At 42.9% G+C, this 21831-nt stretch overlaps 1 protein-coding gene across 1 annotated transcript in view; it reads left to right on the top strand.

The window, feature by feature from the left end:
* Positions 1–20279, top strand: part of HTR7 (5-hydroxytryptamine receptor 7) — a 78711-nt gene extending 58432 nt beyond the window's left edge. The window contains exons 2-3 of the mRNA XM_059662809.1: positions 9228–9986; positions 18671–20279. Coding sequence (XP_059518792.1) covers positions 9228–9986; positions 18671–18713 — 802 coding nt within the window. The 3' untranslated portion in view covers positions 18714–20279. The remainder of the gene's footprint in view (positions 1–9227; positions 9987–18670) is intronic.
* The last annotated feature ends 1552 nt before the right edge of the window (positions 20280–21831 follow it).

Below are 21831 nucleotides of genomic sequence, written 5' to 3'. Positions count from 1 at the left end.
AGAGAGAGGAAGAGAAAAAAATTGAGAAGTCAGTACCTAGAGGTAGGAAGAAGCATAGGCCCAAAGCCAGTGCTCTTTAATATGCCATTGCAGGGGGAAAGTTGGGGTCCCATAAAGGAAACTTATGCTTGAGATAGTGGGGATCTTCAACCTGAAGACACAAGCCAATTTCAAGTTTTAAGAGAAGCTCAGGCCCAAACACTTGTTCTGGAAGGTAGAGATGAAAGGGCTTTGAGGTCATGATCACAATGCAAACCTGTACTGCAACTTGCTCCCAACCCCAGTCTCTGCTCGCTGCTCCCCTCCCCTGCTTTCTTTTTCTTCATTGCACTTATAATTATCTGGCTTGTTTTCAAACTTCGGGCTATAATCCATTATTGGGTCATGAAATCCATGTGGTGTATTAAGACCAGCATTTAAAAAATCTGAAGTAGGCCCTGGCTGGTATGGCTCAGCTGATTGGGCATCGGTCAGTGCACCAAGAGCTTGCTGGTTCAATTCCAGAACAGGGGTGCCAGGTTGCCGGATTGCCAGCTCAATCCCTGATAGGGGGCATGTAGGAAACAGTATAGAGATGCTTCACTCTCATAGTGATGTTTCCCTCTCCCTTGCTCTCTCCAAAAAAATAAAATAAATATTTTTTTAAATCTGAAGTATAACAGCATGCAATAGAAGAGAGTGAATTGCAAGTTATAATGGTAAGTATGGTATTGTGAAACTTTTATTTCAATCTCAAATATAAATATATGCATATCTATATTCTTATACCTACATATATGTACACACATATATGTATACCTTCATTTCTTATTTATATACATACATACAAGTATTTGTACTGAGTGACTATGGAAATATATTTTTTATTATGAGAAATATTCATTCTTATTGTCAGAAAGTTTTGCAAAACCCTTTTGTATATTATGCATTTAAAAAAAATCTTCAACTTAAGACATGAAAACCATGCTCATTTCGTTTGCATTTAGCACAGTCCTAGGAAACAGAACTGGTATCTGAGATAATGTAGACATGAATCATGATGATTTTCTTAGGCCAAACTGGAAGCTCATTATTAAGATGAAATATATCAAGTATAAGTCAAGTCCTTGTACAAACAGTGTAAAATCTTTGAAACTGAATGAGGAGGGCTGCTCGGCCAGCAGTATGTGGGATAAAGAACTGCAGCAAGCAATCCTAAATACAAAGCCATAGGTCTCCACATCTTCTCAAAAGAAAATCATGGATGGTGGCCCAGGACTCTGTATGTTTCCAAAGCTTCTTGGTGATTCCTATAATCTGACAGCTTTGGGAGCCACCGAATGAGGCTGGAGATTCACCCACTGTGAGGGAGGAGGTCTCATGAGGGAGGTATTTTAATGTGCAAACATTTTTGAATCCTAACACTCCAAACACCACTGTATTTCAGAACAATTCTACCCAATTTCTTTTACCCCCTAAATTATTATTATATAGCAACAAAATTCAAGAGAAGTCATTTAATTAAGAACCATTTCCTATCATTTCTATGCAGTCAGAATGGAAGATAGGCAGCAGAGGTAATTTGCTCTCTAATCCCTCTCTCTATAGATTATAACTCCCTAATACTCTTTTTTCCCCCTTCAAACCTCTACTTTAATGGAACTCCTAATGTGAGTTACTTACATTCCTCAATTATATAATACTTTGGTATATAATACCTTTGTCTGTGAGATTTACTGTATTTTAGCATTTGTATGCATTTTAAAGTTAAATTCTTAAGGCTTGATAGACACCCCACTTTCTAATTAACAGTGAGCATAAAATGTTAGTGTGACAAATATTAACCATGCATAGTAGGGAATATTCATAATCAATGTAGGTTGCCTCCCCCACCTCTCCCTCAAAGGTAAGATTTATGCTATACAAGACTTGGGAGAATGAATGTATAATTTGAACATCACTTCCCTGAATACCAGTATTAATTTATACTAGTATAGTAATTATGGGATTTTAAATGCCAGTGAGTTCTGTTCCCTTTGTGTGAATTTATGAATGTAATAAAACACTTTCAGAAAGCTAATCAAATAAAACAATCTACTATTTAATTATCAGCTTTTTACAGATTTTGTGAACCAGATAATCTCTGTTGCCAAAATCACTTAAGTGACTTAGGAATCACAGAATCCTCTTAAATCTTTTATTTTGTTTTTAGAATTAAAGTGGCATTACTATTATTATTTTGACACTTTATATGCTCATTGTAAAGAAAATATGCTATTATTATAAAGTACAAAGAAAAAATTTTAAAGTATTCAAATCTCTACAACTCATATAAAATTGCTATTAATATTTTGGTAGATATTCTTCTAGACATCTCATGATATTGCCCCCCTCTCAGACAAACACCTAGTTTTGCATAAAAAGATCAACATATGAAACTATTATATGTATTTTTTGTGCTAGACATTGTTTCCTATCCACTTTTTTTGTTGTTTTCATATCAATAAATAGATATGTAGACCATAGATTACATGCCAAACATATATATGAAGTCTCACAACTGGGTAGCAACTGAGGTAAAAATAAAACTGGCTTATTTTTCTCCTTATTAAAAAATAAATCCCAAACTATTAGATAGAGAAATTAAGAAAACAATCTCATTTAAAATTTCATCAAAAAGAATAAAATACCTAGGACTAAATTTAACCAAGGAAATAAAATACCTGTACTCTGAAAACTCTAAGACATTGATTAGAGAAATTGAAGAAGAGATAAATAAATGGACTTGAAGTTCAAGATTGTTAAAATGTCTATACTACCCAAAGCAATCTACAGATTTAATGCAATTCCTGTTAAAATATTAATGGCTGCCCTAACCGGTTTGGCTCAGTAGATAGAGCGTCGGCCTGTGGACTGAAAGGTCCCAGGTTCGATTCCGGTCAAGGGCATGTACCTTGGTTGCGGGCACATCCCCAGTAGGAGGTGTGCAGGAGGCAGCTGATCGATGTTTCTCTCTCATCGATGTTTCTGACTCTCTATCCCTCTCCCTTCCTCTCTGTAAAAAAATCAATAAAATAAATAAAAAAATATTAATGGCATTTTTCACAGAACTAGAGCAAATAATTCTAAAATTGAATGAAACTACAAAGACCCTAAATAGTCACAGCAATTTTAAAAAGAAGAATCAAGTTGGAGGAATCATCCTCCCTGATTTCAAACTATGCTACAAAGTGACAGTAATCAAAACAATATGGTACTGGCACTAAAACAGACACACAGATAGAAACAGAATGGAGAGCCCAGAAATAAACCCACATTTATATGGTCAATTAATCTATGACAAAGAAGACAAGAATATACAATGGGGAAAAGACAGTCTCTTCAGTAAATGGTGTTGGGAAAACTGGACAGATACATGCAAAAATAAATAAATAAATAAACCTAGACTACTTTCTTTCTTCTTTATTTTAAAAAATATTCTATTGATTTTTTACAGAGAAGAAGGGAGAGGGATAGAGTGTTAGAAACATCGATGACAGAGAAACATCGATCAGCTGCCTCCTGCACACCTCCTACTGGGGATGTGCCCACAACCAAGGTACATGCCCTTGACCAGAATCAAACCTGGGACCCTTCAGTCCGCAGGCTGACGCTCTAGCCACTGAGCAAAACGGGTTAGGGCTACTTTCTTTCAACAGATAGAAAAATAAACTCAAAATGGATTAAAGACTTAAATATAAGACCTGAAACCATAAAACCTCTAAAAGAAAACATAGGCAGTAAACTCTTTGACATCAGTCTTAGCAGTATTTTTTGGATATATCTCCTTAGGCAAAGGCAACAAAAGCAAAAATAAACAAATGGGACTACATCAAACTAAAAAGTTTTTGCACAGTGAAGGAAACCATCAACAGGACAAAAAGGCAAAAACTGAAGGCAGAAGATATTTGCAAATGATATCTAATCAGAGGTTAATATCCATAATATACAAAGAAGTCATATAAAAATAATAATAAAGAACTCATACAACTCAATATCAAAAAATAATCCCATTGCCCTAGCTGGTTTGGCTCAGTGGATAAAGCTCAGCTTGTGGATTGAAGAGTCCTGGGTTTGATTCCTGGTCAGGCCACATGCCCAGGTTGCGGGCTCAATCCCCATTGTGGGTGTGCAGGAGGCAGCCATAGTCAATGATTCTCTCTCATTATTGATGTTTCTATCTCTTTCTCCCTCTCCCATTCTGAAATCAATAAAAAATAATAACCCCATTAATAAATGGGCAAAAGAACTGAATAGACATTTCTCCAAAGAAGACATAGAGATGGCCAACAGACAAATGAAAAGATGCTCAACATCACTAATCATCAGGAAAATGCAAATCCAAACCACAATGAGCTATCATCTCACAATAGTCAAAATGGCTATTATAAAAAAGACAATAAATAATAAGCATTGGCAAGGAAGTAAAGAAAAGTGAACCCTCATGCACTTTTGGTGGGATTATAAACTAGCGTAGCCACTAGTGACAGGAAACAGTATGGTGATTCCTCAAAAAATTAAAAATAGAACTACCATATGAAACAAGAATTGCACTTTTGGGTATTTATCTGAAAAACAAAACAAAACAATAATTTGAAAAGACATATGCTCTCCTATGTTCACCTCAGAATTGCCTGCAACAGCCAAGTTACGTATGTATAAATATACATATGTGTGTGTGTGTGTATACATACAGTTGTGAGATTTCATGAATATACAGTCTTTTACTACTAATCCATTGACTCATCCTATATAATAAAAGGCTAATATGCAAATCGACCAAACAGTGGAACAACTGGTTGCTATGACACGCACTGACCACCAGGGGGGCAGATGCTCAATGCAGGAGCTGCCCCCTGGTGGTCAGTGTGCTTCCACAGGGGGAGCTCCACTCAGCCAGAAGCTGGGCTCAAGGCTGGTGAGCATAGCAGCAGTGGTGGCAGCACTAAGGACCCCTCAGGAGATGCCTGTTTGCTGGCTTAGGCCCACTCCCCTGCGAGAGGGTGCAGGCCGGGCTGAGGGACCCCCCCCCTCCAGTGCACGAATGTCATGCACCAGGCTTCTAGTCTTCTTACAATAAACTAGAGGCCCGGTGCACGAAATTCATGCACTGGGGGAGTGGGGGTTTTCCCTCAGCCCAGCCTGCACCCTCTCCAATTTAGGACCCCTCGGGGGATGTCCGACTGCCAGTTTAGGCCCGATCCCACAGGAGATCTCACAATCCAGGACTGCTGGCTCCCAACCGTTTGCCTGCCTGCATGCCTGATCGCCCCCAACTGCACTCCCCTGCCGGCCCAATCACCCCCAATTGCCCTCCCCTGCTGGCCTGGTCACCCCTAACTGCCCTCCCCTGCCAGCTTGGTCATCCCTAACTGCCCTTCCCTGCCAGCTTGGTCATCCCTAACTGCCCTCCCCTTCCAGCTTGGTCATCCCTAACTACCCTCCCCTGCCGGCCCGATTGTCCATAACTACCCTCCCCTGCTGGCCTGGTCACCTCTAACTGCCCTCCCCTCCTGGCCTGATCGCCCACAACTGCCCTCCCCTGTCGGCCATCTTGTGGCTGTGGGCGCTGCCATCTTTGAGGGCATGGCAGTCAATTAGCATATTCCCTCCTTATTGGCTGTGGGCACCACCATCTTAGCAGCCTGTTGCTCAGTTGTTTGGTTGTCCTTCACTAACCCCCCTGCCAGCCTAGTTGCCCCACGCAGCCTGCTGTTCAGTCATTTGGTCGACCCTCATTAACCCCCCTGCCGGCCTGGTCACCCCACGCACCCTGTTCAGTCATCCGTTTAATTATGATGGTTGCTTAGGCTTTTATATATATAGATTTCCTTATATATTCGAATCTATTTCTGGGATCTATCCTGTTCTATTGATCTATTTGTCTGTTTTTGAATAATTTTTATTGAGATTTTATTTCTGTGGCTTTATACTATTTATAGAATAAATATTCTTTCATTTTAATTCATTTTCAGGTTTTCTATTTTTTCATATTTACTTGATCAACTTAAAAATCATTTGGTCAAGTTAACAAAAGCCCTGCTTTTCAACCAAGTTGTATAATTTTAGATTCATTGAGAAGAAATTGGCACTTTTATAATACTGGGTTTTCTTATTTTTAAAAAGTCGTCCCTCCCCCCCCATTCAAGCATTCTCTCAGGTTTTTTGGTAGCATTTTATGTTTGCTTATTTAGGCCATGGCCATTTTGGTAGATTTTGCTGTGAATGGAATGATTTCCTTCTATAATATTTGTAAATTGTTAATTAAGAAACTACTGACTTTTGTTTATTTATTTCCAGACAATTTAATGAACACTTTTTTTTCTAATCATCTTTTAGTTGATTTTAGCTTTCAAAAGTCTCACCAAGTGGTACCGAGGAAGCAAATGAAGTAAATATAACTTCCTTACTGTAGGGCATGACTTGAGACCATTAGAGAGTGGGGCATAAAATAGGAGAGTTTATGGAATTTAATTTGTACATTTAGGAAAGACCAAATATGGGCCAATCTTACATCATTGAAATGTAATATGTCAGACTAAGTAATATGTCAGACTAAGTATATTAGAATGAATATGTATGCTGTCCTTGTTAGATTATTTAATATTCTTAGATGTCTTTGGTACTCAAAGAATCTCTCAGGGTTAATTAACTTTGTGAATTCTGTATCATTTATGTGAACTGCAGAAAGGCTGAATTTAATTAAGTCTGTAGATACTGGTTCCTGTTTGAGTAAGTGAAGGATGGAAAGGAAAACTGGAGTAACCAGGTTGTGATTTCCTGGCTTGCTCATTTTTTTTTTTTGATATAACCTCACAAATGAAATATAACTTAATTTCTTGTTGTGCTTAATCCTACTTCCTCTTTCCAAAATGCGCCTAACTTCCCACCATCCCAACCCCCTAGGTAAGTAGGTGAAAGATGGTCTGGTCGGATAATGCCACCTTGTGGCTACCTGGGGAACTGTATGAATTAATCTCTTCCTGGTGAACCTCCAGTCTGGATTGGTACCCTGGAAGCCAGATTCAGGCTTGGGAACAAGCAGTTTTTGCCTGAAGCAACAGGCAAAGAGAGAAGATAATATAAGTCTACATCCTGACAAAGGCTGCCTTGTGGAAGCTGGGAAATAAGGAAGGAGCCAGAAAGGCTATATCCCCAGGAGTTGATAGACAGCAAGGACCGGGTTCAAAGAGAGATGTCCGTAAAGGAGTTCCATCTGGAGAGAGAGAGCTTCCGAACCAAAGCAAAGAAAGGGAACCTTTTCTTTTTCTTCTCCCTTACTGGACTGTCTGCATTCAGTCTTTGGGCAGAGATCAGCTTAATCGTGGATTTCCAGTCATTTCTAACACCTTTCTTCAGGGGTTTCCTCATTGACTCTTTTTAAAAAATATACATATATATTTTCTTAAAATTTTCACCATTGTTTAAAACTCAGGTCATATCAGATAATTCCACAGAAGGCACAGTCTACTTCACATCTTCCTTCTGTTGCTCTCTCTTTCCCCTTTCCCTTTTCCCCTCTCCCTGCTACCTCCTTTCCCTTTCCCCCTTCCTTTTCAGCTCTTATTCTCGAACTCCAGGAAAACCTCTCCCTTTCCCATCATTCTATTTGAGAGCCAAAACATAATCTCAATTACAGCTGATAAACCTAGGGATAACGCTTGTGGGTCATCTTTACCAAGGAAAAGGGGAGGCAGAGGTTGTGAAATGAAGAACGGATGCTGCTAACACCTGGATCCTTGGAAGGGATGAGGCGTTTCTTCAACATCACCACCAGGCTCAGTCCTCCCGTTCAACCCTCCGTGGTTTCCCCACGTGCTATGGGCCTGCTTTCAAGATTTTATTCACTGCTGTATTCCCGACCTTTAAAATAGCACCTGGCATATAGGAGGAGCTCTATGAATATTTATTGAAGGAATGGATAAGCCAGTCTGTTTAATTTCTTTTTACTATATATTTCAATTTTGCCCTGTAAGTGTTGCAATGATGCTCATTTTCATTCTGAGAGGATGATTTTTGACTTTTGTAGGAGAGTTTAAACTTATGTAACATGTGAGGATATTTCTAGCACAAATGTAATTATTTTTAAAATTTCAACCTACCAACTGACAGACATTCCGAAAATAACCTGTTGGGAAGTTGGGGGACTCTCTGTGCCTTTTGTTTTCATGTTTCGAGAGTGTATCTTTTATATACATAAATGAAGTAAAAAGCAAACCAGCAAAATGACCAGCTTTCACCTGTCTTGACTTCTTAAGTGCTCTTTGCATCTTTCCCAAAATAGAAGCCAAGACTGTTAAATACAGTGGAGAAAACAAATCCAGAAAGATAAACATGATTAAGCATTTGGCAAATGTCTCACTGTATATGTTTTCTGTTTGCTGATAAATCCTTGATAACAGAGACAGATACATATATTTATTCTCTGTGTAGAATTAAGCCCAGAAAAAAAAGGTTGGGTTTACCTAATATTTTTCAGAATTGTGCTCTTTCTCATGGGCCTTCTCAAGAGAGGAGAGATGAGGCAGGCTGTTTTTATTTTATAGATTGTTCTTCTGACGTTACGCTTATGTGAGAATTTTCTGGAGTTAGAAGAGTGATCACTTGCTACTTTGCATCCCCAAACCTTAGGATTTTATAAAGATCTCACACATCTCTGTAATCTTAAAAAGAATTCCTTTCGCTACAGTGCAAAGGAGCAGTTAAAATGAGTTAAAAGCTAGCCTGAAATAAGACAGCCGAGCAGTGGGTGTAAAACATCAGAGTGTGGTAGACCTTGCTTAATTCGTGAGGATGTGTCACAACATCCTACATCAGGCTTGACATTTTGTTCCTGGCAGATTTTGGTGAGAGTGGTCATGGCGGGGAGGGTGGATGTTTAACTTTCAGTTCATTGACTACATGGAGGACAAGAAGCTACAAGATATGAAAGGAGCATGGAGTAGCAATCACAGGCAGAGGGCTCTTAGACTGAATCTTGGCAGTGCCGGTTGCTAATCTGTGGCCTGGAATGAAATAGGTAGCATCGCTAACATCTCAGAGCCTTAGTTTACCTTTCTGCAAAATGGGAATAATGATGCCTATCTAGAAGGGCTGTGGTGAGGAATGGAGCTGCTAGGTCTAAGGCGTAGCATTCTAGCTCATGGTAGTTCCTAGTCCAGGACATGTGGTCACTGTGGTCACACGGTCTCTCTCCGCTTCTTTCCTAGGTACCTCGGGATCACGAGGCCGCTCACGTACCCTGTGCGGCAGAATGGGAAATGCATGGCCAAGATGATCCTCTCCGTCTGGCTTCTCTCCGCCTCCATCACTTTACCCCCGCTCTTCGGATGGGCGCAGAACGTCAATGACGACAAGGTGTGCCTGATCAGCCAGGATTTCGGCTACACGATTTACTCCACCGCGGTGGCGTTCTACATCCCCATGTCAGTCATGCTCTTCATGTACTACCAGATTTACAAGGCCGCCCGCAAGAGCGCTGCAAAACACAAGTTCCCCGGCTTCCCGCGCCACCCGGAGCCCGACAGCATCATCTCCCTGAACGGCATGGTGAAGCTGCAGAAGGAGGTGGAGGAGTGCGCCAACCTTTCGAGACTCCTCAAACACGAGAGGAAAAACATCTCCATCTTTAAGAGGGAGCAGAAAGCAGCCACCACCCTGGGGATCATCGTCGGGGCCTTCACCGTGTGCTGGCTGCCCTTCTTCCTCCTCTCCACCGCCAGGCCCTTCATCTGCGGCACCTCCTGCAGCTGCATCCCGCTGTGGGTAGAGAGGACATTTTTGTGGCTGGGCTATGCAAACTCTCTCATTAACCCTTTTATATATGCCTTCTTCAACCGGGACCTGCGGACCACCTACCGCAGCCTGCTCCAGTGCCAGTACCGGAATATCAACCGCAAGCTCTCAGCTGCGGGCATGCACGAGGCCCTGAAGCTGGCGGAGAGGCCCGACAGAGGCGAGTTTGTGCTGTAAGGTCATTTATCACTATTTTCCTTTGTTTCCCCAGCCCTTTTATGGAGCTTCTTTATATATATATATACTAGTGGCCTGGTGCATGAAATTTGTGCACATTAAAAGGGAATTAATTAGGGGAAATATTTTAATATTGCTATTTGCCCTTTCTCTATAATAGAAGTGTCAGAGATGAAAGAAAATTAGTAAAATGTATATGAAAATCTTCCTCCTGTCAGAGTCTGGGGTATGCCACGGGACCCAGAATCAAGTCCCTGCCCACCCACATGCACCTCGAAATCGTGCGAGACCCAGACCCGGCCAACCCTACCCCCATTGGGCAAGATCCAGACCCAGCCGGCCCCACCCCCATCTTCAAGTCCCCCGTCAAGCCCCGCCGGGCTGGGCGCACAGCCTCAGGTCCCCTGGCCAGGCGCAGGGGTGGGGCGCATGGCCTGAGGTCCCTCATCAAGCCCTGCAGGGTGGGGGGCACGGCCTGAGATTCCCCGTCAAGACCCACAGGGCTGGGGGTGTGGCCACAGGTCCCCCAGCCTGGCGCAGGGTGGCGGGTGCACCCTGAGGTCCTGGCCCAGCGCGAGGGCAGGGGGCGCAGCCTGAGGTCTCCTGTCAAGCCCCACCAGGTAGGGGGGCACAGCCTGAGGTCCCCCATCAAGCCCCACTTGGTGCAGCCTCAGGTCCCCCTCCCTAGCCCAGTGCCACGCAGTCACAGGTCCCTGCTGATTGCTCATCATGGCTTGTTACGGGAACCCCGCCTCTGCTGTGGGCGCAGTCATCTTGTGATGGCGTGATGGAGTGAGGGTCAATGTGCATATTACCTCTTTATTACATAGGATATTTGATAGTATTACAGATATCTACCATTTCCCCCCACCCCCACCCCTATTTACCCCACCCAGATCTTTACTACCCTATTGCCCGTGTCCATGAGCTAAGCATGTAAGTATATAAGTTCTTCGGTTTATCTCTTCTCGTCTCCTCAACCCCACATCGAGGTATGTCAGTCTGTTCCAAGCCTCCATGCTCCGGGTCTTATTTTGTTGGTCAATTCATTTTGTTCATTAGATTCCACCAATAAGTGAGGTCATGTGGTATTTGTCTTTCTCAGTTCGGCTTATTTCACTTAGCATAATATTTTCCAGATCCATCCATGCTGGGGCTTCTTGAAGTGTATCTCAGAAAGCTTCCTGAATCAGTAGCTAGCTTATTTTCTAAGCTAAGCAGATCAGATTCGAATTCAGAATTCTATGAATTCCAGTCCTCTACCAACAGACTTCTGAAGGTCGGAGATAGGTACTTAGCTGGTTTGGAAGGTGAGACTGATTTACTGATGAACTGCAACTGATATGCTTGATGACAAGGACGGTGCTGTTTCTCTTCCTGTCTCCATTAATACCATCCAAATCATGTCCTTACATCTTCAGAAATTATAACATTATCATTTTCACTGCTCTTACTCTTACATCCAGTACAATTTTTTTGATGACCTCATCCTTTACTGATGAATAAAGGAAGCAGGTTCTTTATTCACAGGCTAAAAGCTAGTTTTTAGGAAGTGTGGCCGGTCATAAGAATTGAGAACTGATAGAGGGTGGTTGAGTTTGTCTAGAGCAGCGGTCGCCAACCTTTTGGACCTCATAGACCACCCGTTGGCTACCACTGGTCTGGGGGGGGGGGGGGTTAGTGACTTTGCAGGAAGCAATTGCATAGGGAGTTGGGATCTGAAAAGGATTGCGAAGGGCCAGTGGTGCTAAGCAAATGGACCTTTCCCGTGTAACCCACATGTTAATGAATTTGTCACTGAAAAGAAGGTAAGAGACACTATTGTAATTAGAGTTGTCAGCAGGTCAAATGAAGATTTTGCTTTCAAGTAGAGGTAGAGGAGACATCTTCATGTTTGAGAGTTGAAAGGAAAGACACTGGAATGAGGAGATGGAAGGTGTTGGTGACAGATCCTGTGAGAGGAGGACGTGTTGCTCCTCACTAAACTTGGCAAGAAGGAATAGACCAGAGAACTGTGGGCCACTGGAGCTGAGAGGGACCTTCCCAGTCATCTTGTCCATGCTCTTCATGTGACAGAACAGGTGACTGATGTCTCACAGTGAGCCTATAGCACCACTAGGTGTAACCCCCATCGCCTGAATCTTACTTCTATCTACTTTTCATGTATTAGACTCTTTAGTGTGTAATGAAGGTGGCTATCTCAGGAGAGCAGCCCTGCTCAAGGTGCCCTCATGGTTTACAGTAGGAACCAGAGACTCCAAACCTGGGATGCTTCCCCAGACGACTGAAAACTTCTATCTAGGACATCATCCTGTTATCTTTCTTCACTAGAATGCAGCAGACAGAAAATCCCCTAGTCGAGATGAGGGAAACCAGACATCATAATTTCTTGTCCTGGGCACTCAAAGTTATAAGCCTACAAACATGCTAATTTCTTGAACCGGGGTGTAGCTTCACAGGTATTTATTTTCCCATCTATTACATATACTCCTTTGTACATGTGAAATTGTTCACAATAAAAAAGTTAAACACGTTTTTTTAAAGAATACAATTTTGAGTTCTAGAATATAACCAACCTATATCCCCAGGGATCTCTCCAGGACTCTAAGATTCTTATTGAATTGACCACTAGTGTCTGCTCACCAGATTCTAAATTCCTTCAGGGAAGGAGCTATGTCATAGTCAGATCTAGTATAGTACCTGATACATAATACATAATCAATAAAAGTAATGATGGCTAACAATGATTGAACACCTGTCACATGCTATCCACCATTCTACCTGTAAAGTAGGTTCTTCTAGCATCCCCAGTTTTCAGAAGAGTAACTGAGGCTCAGGGACACAAGTAACTTACCAAAGGCCACATATCCCCTAACTGGTAGATATGGTATGAATCACCCCATTGCACAGGCTATTAGCTGTTAATGCAACACTATTTGTCAAATGATTTCAGTCTGCAGTCAGTGAAGAGCTGTTGAGTATTTTTGAGCTGGGGATTGTAGCCATCAGCTCTCTAAGAAGACCACTGGGAAAACCTGTTCATAAAAGTAAGCTAAATTGGGAAGATACTTTCTTAACAGAGTCTTTGTAGTTTCTCAGATGGAGAAAGTAAGGATATAATGGAGTCTTAGGGCTTGGGCTAGGACTCCATGGTCGGCGAACTGCCGCTTGCGAGCCACATGCGGCTCTTTGGCCCCTTGAGTGTGGCTCTTCCTAAGCCTTAGGAGTACCCTAATTAAGTTAATAACAATATACCTACCTATATAGTTTAAGTTTAAAAAATTTGGCTCTCAAAAGAAATTTCAATCGTTGTACTGTTGATATTTGGCTGTGTTGACTGATGGGTTTGCCGACCATTGGGCTAGGTGATGTTAAGGTGGGAAACTGGTGAGGACTGGGCAGAGTTTATGACATAATAGCTTTGGATTGGTGGGTGTAGCTAAGCGAGGGCCTTGAAGCCAGTATTAATGAGCAAACTATTAGTCTTGATAAGTAAGCTGTATAGATTAATCAGAAGCCTTATCTTTTGGAAGCAGCTCCTTTCTGGGACAAGTAGCTGGATATTTTGCCTCGCCTCAGGATTGTTTAGTGCAGGAACAGGAAAGCCTGTTGATTTCAGTTCTCAGGAGTAGCATGCAGGGACCTGTGTTTGAGGAAAGTCTCTGGCAGCAGTGTGAAAGGCTGGTGGCAGAGGGTCCAGTTAAGTAGCCAGTGTAGAAACTAGGAAAAAACAAAGGCGGTCCTAAACTAGAAAACACCATTGTGTTTGTATGCCTCCCACACAGCCAAAGAACCTGGGAATAGCAATGATTTTTAGCTAATGATTCCCACATAACTCAGCCCACAAAATGCTAATTTTTCAAATGTCACACAATAGGTTTTCCAGTTTAAAATAACAGTTTCTCACATTTATTGAAGACTCACTCTCAGGCACGATGCTGAGACTCTGTGAATTATATCACTTAGTCCTTAAAACGATATAAGAGATGATTGGTTTTCTTCATCTCTGTTCTGCAGATGACAAAACAATGTCGATTTCTCTCTTATCGATGTTTTTGTGTCTCGCTTCCTCTTCCTTCTTCTTTACCTAAAATAAAGAAAAGCATTTTTTAAAGAAGTATGTTAAAAATTCCATAGCAGGCAGCTTTTTATTTATTTATTTATTTATTTTTATCTGTTTATTTTTATTTATTTATTTTATTGCTTAAAGTATTACAAAGGGTATTACATATGTGTCCTTTTTTTCCCCCCGCCCTTGACAATCCCCTGGTCTCCCCAACCCCCCAGTGTCTTATGTCCATTGGTTATGCTTATATGCATGCATACAAGCCCTTCAGTTTATCTCTTACCCCCCTCCCTCCTGCCCCCCAACCCTCCCCGGCCTTCCTGTTGCATTTTGACAATCTGTTTGAGGCAGCTCTGCCTCTGTATCTATTATTGTCCAAAAGTTTATAATGGTCTCTATTATCCATGAATGAGTGAGATCATGTGGTATTTTTCCTTCATTGACTGGCTTATTTCACTTAGCATAATGCTCTCCAGTTCCATCCATGCTGTTGCAAATGGTAAGAGTTCCTTCCTTTTTACAGCAGCATAGTATTCCATTGTGTAGATGTACCACAGTTTTCTTATCCATTCATCTACTGATGGGCACTTAGGCTGTTTCCAGATCTTAGCTATGGTGAATTGTGCTGCTATGAACATAGGGGTGCATATATCCTTTCTGATTGGTGTTTCTGGTTTCTTGGGATATATTCCTAGAAGTGGGATCACAGGGTCAAATGGGAGTTCCATTTGTAGTTTTTTGAGGAAACTCCATACTGTCTTCCATAGTGGCTGCACCAGTCTAGCAGGCAGCTTTTTATCTGTCCCAATGTGAGCATGCTCTTTTTTAAATTCTTGTTTATAATTGTGCCATGCACTGAGGAGGACATGGGAAATCCATGCTGTCTTTCCTGTCTTAGTACATATGTTTCTATTGGACACACTGTACATAAACACACACACATTTTTGTAATAAGAACAAAGGAAAGATGGAGACAGGAAAAGCTACAGGATTCAAAGGAGGGGATAATAACTCGGAGTTGACCCAACCCTTATCAGGGAAGACTTGCTGAAGGCTATGGGCTGGAGTATGTCTGTGAAAGTGGTCAAAGCATTTATAACTCAAGGAGAGTAGAAATGGCTTTCCAGGTGAAGAGGACATTTCGTGTAGAGGCACCAGTGTGGGACCTTATGCAAAGGATGGTCTGGCTGAAGGTAAGTATTAGTGTGGGGAAAGATTTGGAGATCACAGTGGAAAGCTAGAATAAAATTAAATTCTGAAGTGTCTTCCATTCCAGGCCCAAGAACTTTGGATTATATTGTAGACAAGTGGTTCTCAACCAGGGGTAATTTTGCTCCCAGGGGACATTTGAAAATTTCTGGAGACATTTTTGGTTGTTATACCTAGATAAGGGGAATACCTACTGATATCTGTCTGGTGGGAAGATGCCAAGGATGCTGCTAATCATCCTGTAATACGCAGGCAGGCCCCCTACCAAGACTTTCTCAGCCCCAAATGTCTGCAGTGCTGAAGTTGAGAAATCCTAGTGTGGACAGTAGTCATCCATTGACGGGATCTCTGCAGACAGGAGACTGGAATCATCAAAGCAGTGAAGACTGACTCAGCGATACCATATGAGATGATTTGGAAGGCAGAGGCTGGCAGTAAAGCGTCTTTTCAATGGCTTGTTTTCTCTAGAAATATCCAAGGGCCTACCATGTACAAGGCCCGGTGCCAGGCATGGCAGGGAATGGAAAGATGAATATGTGACAGTTCTTGCCTCTAGAATCTCATGTTTCAGTGAGTGGGATGTGGTGTGGTGGCAGATTAAAAGCCTGGTGACCAGAATACCCCACCCAATCCATGCTCTGCAACGTTGGATTCACGTAAACACCGGGCAGATAACCCCAAACAACTAGTGACTAACTCTACTTGAGTCTATGGAAGGATGAAGTGGTGTTCAATCCATAGCTCACAGCAAACGTTGTTAGAACCCTTTGTTTCCCTACCCATCTCATTAGCGCTCACACTTCTTGGGCCAGCCTAGAGACTCAGGGCTCCTCCTGCTGGTGTCTGCAAGCCTTTTCTCCCTCTCTGGCTGATTGGGTTCTAAGTCTCTTTTACTTTTCCCCCCAATTCTTCCTCCTTGGCTCTATTTTTCCCCCTACATAATAGTTTTCTTTTCCTGTGTAAACAATCTATTAGCCTATGTGTTGTTACTTTCAAATATTTACCCATTCTTCCACATTTTCTGTGTCAGCATAAGAAGAGGCTCAGGAGTCCAGCAGGCATTTGCGAATCTTCCTTGGGGTAGGGAGGGGAGAGAGGGAAAAGGCATGAACACTTCACTGGTAACTTTAATTCGCTATTCTATCATCTTTGTGCCCTTTTCACAAGTATTCAAATACTGGTACTATAGAATGAAATGTGATATAAGGAGATATTTTTTCTCTCGCCTTAATTTGTTGACTTTATGGATTTTTTCGAATCACTATAAATATCACCTTTTGATGGCTTTCGTTCTTTGACACTGTTATTGTGAGTGATATTGAAAAGCAGTTTCTAAAGTCCTTCCATAGAAAAGAATTTCACGAGTTTGTTTTGAAGTAGCTCTTCCTTTCCGTCTCCCTTCTTCTGCTTGGTGATGTATTGTCTTTCCGAAGAGACTCTTCTCATCCCGGTCAGTGGCAGTGGCTGGTCACAGTGGAGTGACCCTGGGATCCTGCAGCGAGTTCACGGCGCTGCTCCAGGGTCTCTGCTCGAGCTTTGAAGGTCAGGGCGATCCCACCGGTGATTAGAAATGGAAAGTGAAGTGGGGCCACAGCGGAAACTGGGAAGAAGCACCAAGGCCCCTGACACCCTGGATAACTGTCGTGGGGCGTTGCTTTAAAGACAAAACAAACCCCAAAGTTTGCTATTTCCTGGGTATTCCCACACCCCCCAGTAGTGTTTTCCTCACCATTAACTAGCTGGAATTCAGCACTTTATTTTTATGAAATCCTCAGTTAGTAGTAATAATAGCTTGTTTGCGTCATGCTTTGCAGTTGCCTACATTTTAACTTGGCAAAACTCTTCAAAGTAGGAAAGGTAGGCAGTTGGCCTCTTGCTTTCTCTAAAACAACTTTTTAATAGCTAGGAAATACCCATAGCACAAAGTAAAATCAGGCTGTGGGTACAGGAGAAAAATAAGCCTTGGGGGCGGGGGGGGCATATCTTAGACAAAAATACCCATGGTGGGAATTATGAAGGAGGTGATCATCCGGGTGGGTTTTGAATAGAGAGTAAGATTTTAGCAAGAAGGGATGGCAGGGGTGGAGGTGGGTAGGGGCTGTTGGAAGCAGAGGGGAGAGTATGGACTGAGGTGCACAGATGTGGATGGGGCGTGTCTTCAGTGCTGCCTGGAAGCTGGGTGGATTGGGGTCAGCATGGAGGGCCAGGTGGGCAGGATGGGAGGGTAGATGAAGGCTTTTGGTAGGAGGGAGGCCAGGACTGTAGTGTAAACAGGGCTTCACAGTGGGAGAAGGAGGTCTTTGTCAGGAGGGCCCACACAGGAGGGTAGTGTTGAGACTAGGAACGAGGCCAAGGATGTGTGGACATTTGGAAGTTGACTAGCAGGTGGGTGGGAGGGACAAGAGATTCCGAGGTGGTCCTGTGGCTCGGGGCCTGGAAGGACAGTCCTGAGCTGCTGAGCGCTGCAGAGGAAGTGCAGTCTCCCCTCCTGAGAAGAGGCAGCGCCCCGGCCGGGCTGGGAGTACCTGTGGAGGGCCAGCAGGGACACGGCCTGTGCACAGTGCCTGCTCCAAGGTACTCAGGAGCCCGGAGCCAGGGTCTGAGCTGAAGTGTGGCCTCAGTCTTCTCCTCAGGTGCCGTTGTGTGAAGTGAGGGGCAAAGCGAGGGACGGTGTCTTGTGGAGAAACTGATCCTGTCCCTGGGAAAACCCATTTGGAGTCCTGGTAGCCAAGTGAGGGGGCACTTTCAGTGGGATGGGGAAGTAGAGGCTGGGAGCACACTGCCAGCCCCAGGACCTCATAGACCTGGCTCTCAAGTACAATGATATAGCTTGGTAAAGTGAGTTCCGTGAAGGTGCAGAACGGAGGGGGGTGTGGAGGGAAGGTGGCACTACGCCAAGGAGACTTTTCCTTGGTCATGGACTTTTCCTTGTCCATGACTCATGCCACTTCTGTGAATCTGGGAGGAAAGCAATGAGGCAGGCGAGGTGGGGTTCCCTGGTCTCTGCACGCATGGCTTACTACACCGCACCCTGCTATAGTGAGTACTTCTCATTAGTAGTCATCATTATTCCTTTTAAGATGGGCAAGTGCAGTCATATTTTGCAAGGATTTTTGCGAGTAGAGCCATTTTGGGCTATGGCTTTATTATAAAAGTGAATTTCTAAATGGGTTATCTGGGGCTGATTTGCAACTATCTTAAGGCCCTGGCAACTTAGAATAGTTATGAAATTTATTAAAAGAGCTGCAGCACGTTTTCCCTTTAGAGACGCTCATCACCCCTTAGAAGCCACAAATGCTTCCAATTACTGAATGCTGTAAAAATTAAATCCACCCACCGCAAAGGAAAACAATTATGGTTCTGCTAAGTCATTTTCTTGTCTTCTCTCTCTCTCTTCCCTTATAGACAAAAGTCTGACTGCTGTAGAAAAAAAAGCCATGATTCATGATCAAAAGCAAAATCATGGAGACGAACAAAACAAGGCAAGACAGAGGTGGAAACAGAACGAAATCATGTGCTGAGACTCTGAAACGCTGCTTCCGGGTTTCCTTGGGCTGGCTCAGACGTGGCAAGCAGGGCGATCTGGTGTACACGCGTATCACGAGGGCGCTGGTGACCTTTCCTTGTTCGTTGCCTGTGGATCAGTGCTACTGTGTGCAAATGAAAATAGTTCTCAGTTTAAGACAGGCAGACCAGCTCAGCAGTAAGCTCCCGAACTGAGCTGAGCTCCAGAGAGGAAACAGTTTCTGGTGCTTTACGAATGTCCAAGTCCTTGCAAGTCCGAGCCTAGGCATTGCGGCGGATATTCAGGAATCCGTTCACGAGAGAGCGAGTTAATTTTGTTGTAGGACAGATGGGTGTTTTTCCAAGCTAACTGCAGTAAGCATAGTGTTGACTATGTTGCATGTCCCGTGTTAGAAAACAGAATCCCGTCATCAGCTCATACAAATGATTTCCCAGAGCAGTGTCTGTTTTAAGCTTCTGTCAAACCGTTTGGCTTTTCCGCAGGGTCCCTGTGACTTGCCCACGGCGCACTTTCTTTGTTAACTGGCTTACCGTTACGGTATAACTCAGGAACAGATCTCAGGATGGAGAGCGTCAGAAAACCCGAATAAAGCTTTTTCTTGCGCTCACACTTCCTCCGAGGGGTCCTGAGAGGTGAGGGGACTCCTTCCATGAGGACTTGTTACCTATCCGCACTGGATGTTAGCATGGGTGTTGGCACTGAACCTGAACTTTGGACTCTCATTACACGCTGGTGCCATGGGTCCAAGGCTGGCCCATAGCTGTGCTTTTTGGGCGGAAGTAAGGGAATAATGGGGTTTCCGTGAAAGGTTGTGATGCATCTGGAAATGGAGCATCAATATGTTAATTCTCGTTGAGCTGCCTTGTGTTAAAACTGGATTTGTGTGAGTCAGAGGTCACCTGGGACACTCACTATTGGTAAACGCTCGATTTGTTTTGTGTTCTCTGTATCTTAAATCGAATGTGTGCCTGGCCGATTCTGTTTTCCTCCCTACAGTGGTAAGCAGTATGGGCAGACAGCAGAACAGAAAAGGTCCCTTTGTGGGGAGTATGTTTTTGTAATGGAACTGTAATATTAGGCGCAAAGGAGATAGGAAGACAGTAGATCAGAAGAGTCCCTCGAAAGAGAAGAAATAAATATAGACCTTCATTTGGTAAAAGAGAACTGCAAGAGAATATTATTTTCCTACCATAAATGTAGCTGTTTCCTCCCAGAATAATGTGGAATTCCAGCGTGGATTATGGATTTCTTCCAACTCTCATTGACATTGCTTCTTGCCAGACACAGGGAAGGGCCTGCCTTTCCTGAAAGGGGAGGTGGGGCCTGTCCTTTCAGACCAAGCTGTACAAATTCCTGAGCCGCACATTTGCTCAAGTGACTGTATATACTTATATTCATAATTTAAATGATTAATTCCAGTCAGGTAAATGTTAAATTTGAAAATGTTTTATTACGTTACATCAAATAAAGTTTCTTTGTAGCTGTAATAAAGCCACTTAAGTAATGATTTTTAATTGAAGGTCTGATGTCATAAATGTTGCTCTGTGTCAAACAGCAGAAGGGCAGGCTTCCTATATTTGCTAAATCCTCACAGGTAATTAAGGCAGTTCTGTGGTTAATTGCATTTCACTGTGAGGATTCATCCATTTGGTAAGTTGTGTGTGTGTTTTTTTAAGTGATTGTTCATTTCTAGATTTGATGAATGAACGTTTCTTGGGCTTTTGCTACCTTCAGCACTGTGGACGGGGAGGGCACAGAGATGCGTGAAGCAGATAGGAGGCCGGCGTTTCTCAGGTTGTCACATGTTGCATAGTAAGTTCCATAGCAGGTTGCAGAGAGTGACATGTTTTTCCTGTCCATGAGACAGCATTCTGGTTAATTGGCTTGATTCAGGTTTTCAAGTGTGTTTGCCTCATGTATTTAATTAGTTATTAAGCAGGGCTCTTTATCCCGCCTGACTTGAACACCTGATGATTGAACTCTCTGCTTCATTCTGGTGCCAGGGGCTGGCACTATCCGCTCTGCTTTCTGTGGGTGGCAGCCAAATGAAAGGTAGAAACAGAGAATGAGAAAAATGTCAAACAGTTTATACTATTTCACCCATGGCCTAGGTTTTGCCAAAGGCACTGCTTTCGTTTTCACTAAGCATTGGGAAGAATCACTGAAATAAACATGTTACATATATGTTATGACTGTTCAGCAAGCATGACTGTTATGACTAATGTCTGTCTCACTCTCAGGTGTCAGCTGTCATCTTCTAGAAAGACCGAGTATTGGGAAACCACGCTTGGGAAGTAGAGGACCTGTAAGAGAGAACTTCAGGACAGTCGCCTTACTCTCTAGTTTTATTTTGTAAATATTAAACAGGAAACACTCACAGAGTTCCTAGGTTTCCTGAAACTCTCGTAATCCTTAAAGCATTTACCGTGGTGTCATGTGCTTGAGATGCTTGTATATGGTTTTGATGATTGTATTTTCATGCAATTTTATTAGCTTCATTGTTTGCAGGCATGAGATCAACAATAAGAATAGAAAACTCAGGCAGCTTTTCAAATCGTTTATGCTAATATAATAATTGTCTGAATTGCCATCTGTAGATGGTGAGGACTTTCCCGTCAGCATTTCGATTGTCAAGTGAGTTCACAATTTAATGGATATAAATGTTTACAAGGCCTGCATTTTAAACAGGCCACGCCCCTTCCCATCTCAGGACCTTCATACATGCTTTCCCTTCCTGTTCTCAGTTATTTATTTAATGTTTGTCTTCATCACTGTTTCGTAATTCTTCAGGGGCAGGGACCATGTCTGTGCTCCTCACCAATATGCCCAGCACCTAGCACCATGCTTGGAACGTATACACTGAGTGGCCAGATTATTATGACCACCTGGCGTTTGTAGGCAAATTAGCTATAATTGTGCGCTGAAGTTGCTAGAGGGCCAGACCATTATAAATAGGGAAGCAGGTTGTTTACCACAACAGTAGAAGTGATTTTTTTCTGAAGATATGGGTATACAATGCGATTTAACAGCCTTTGAACGT

The sequence above is a fragment of the Myotis daubentonii genome, chromosome 13 (assembly GCF_963259705.1).
Source record: "Myotis daubentonii chromosome 13, mMyoDau2.1, whole genome shotgun sequence".
Classification (NCBI taxonomy): domain Eukaryota; kingdom Metazoa; phylum Chordata; class Mammalia; order Chiroptera; family Vespertilionidae; genus Myotis; species Myotis daubentonii.
Note: the sequence above shows the minus strand (reverse complement) of the source record. Positions and strands in the feature narration are given on the sequence as shown.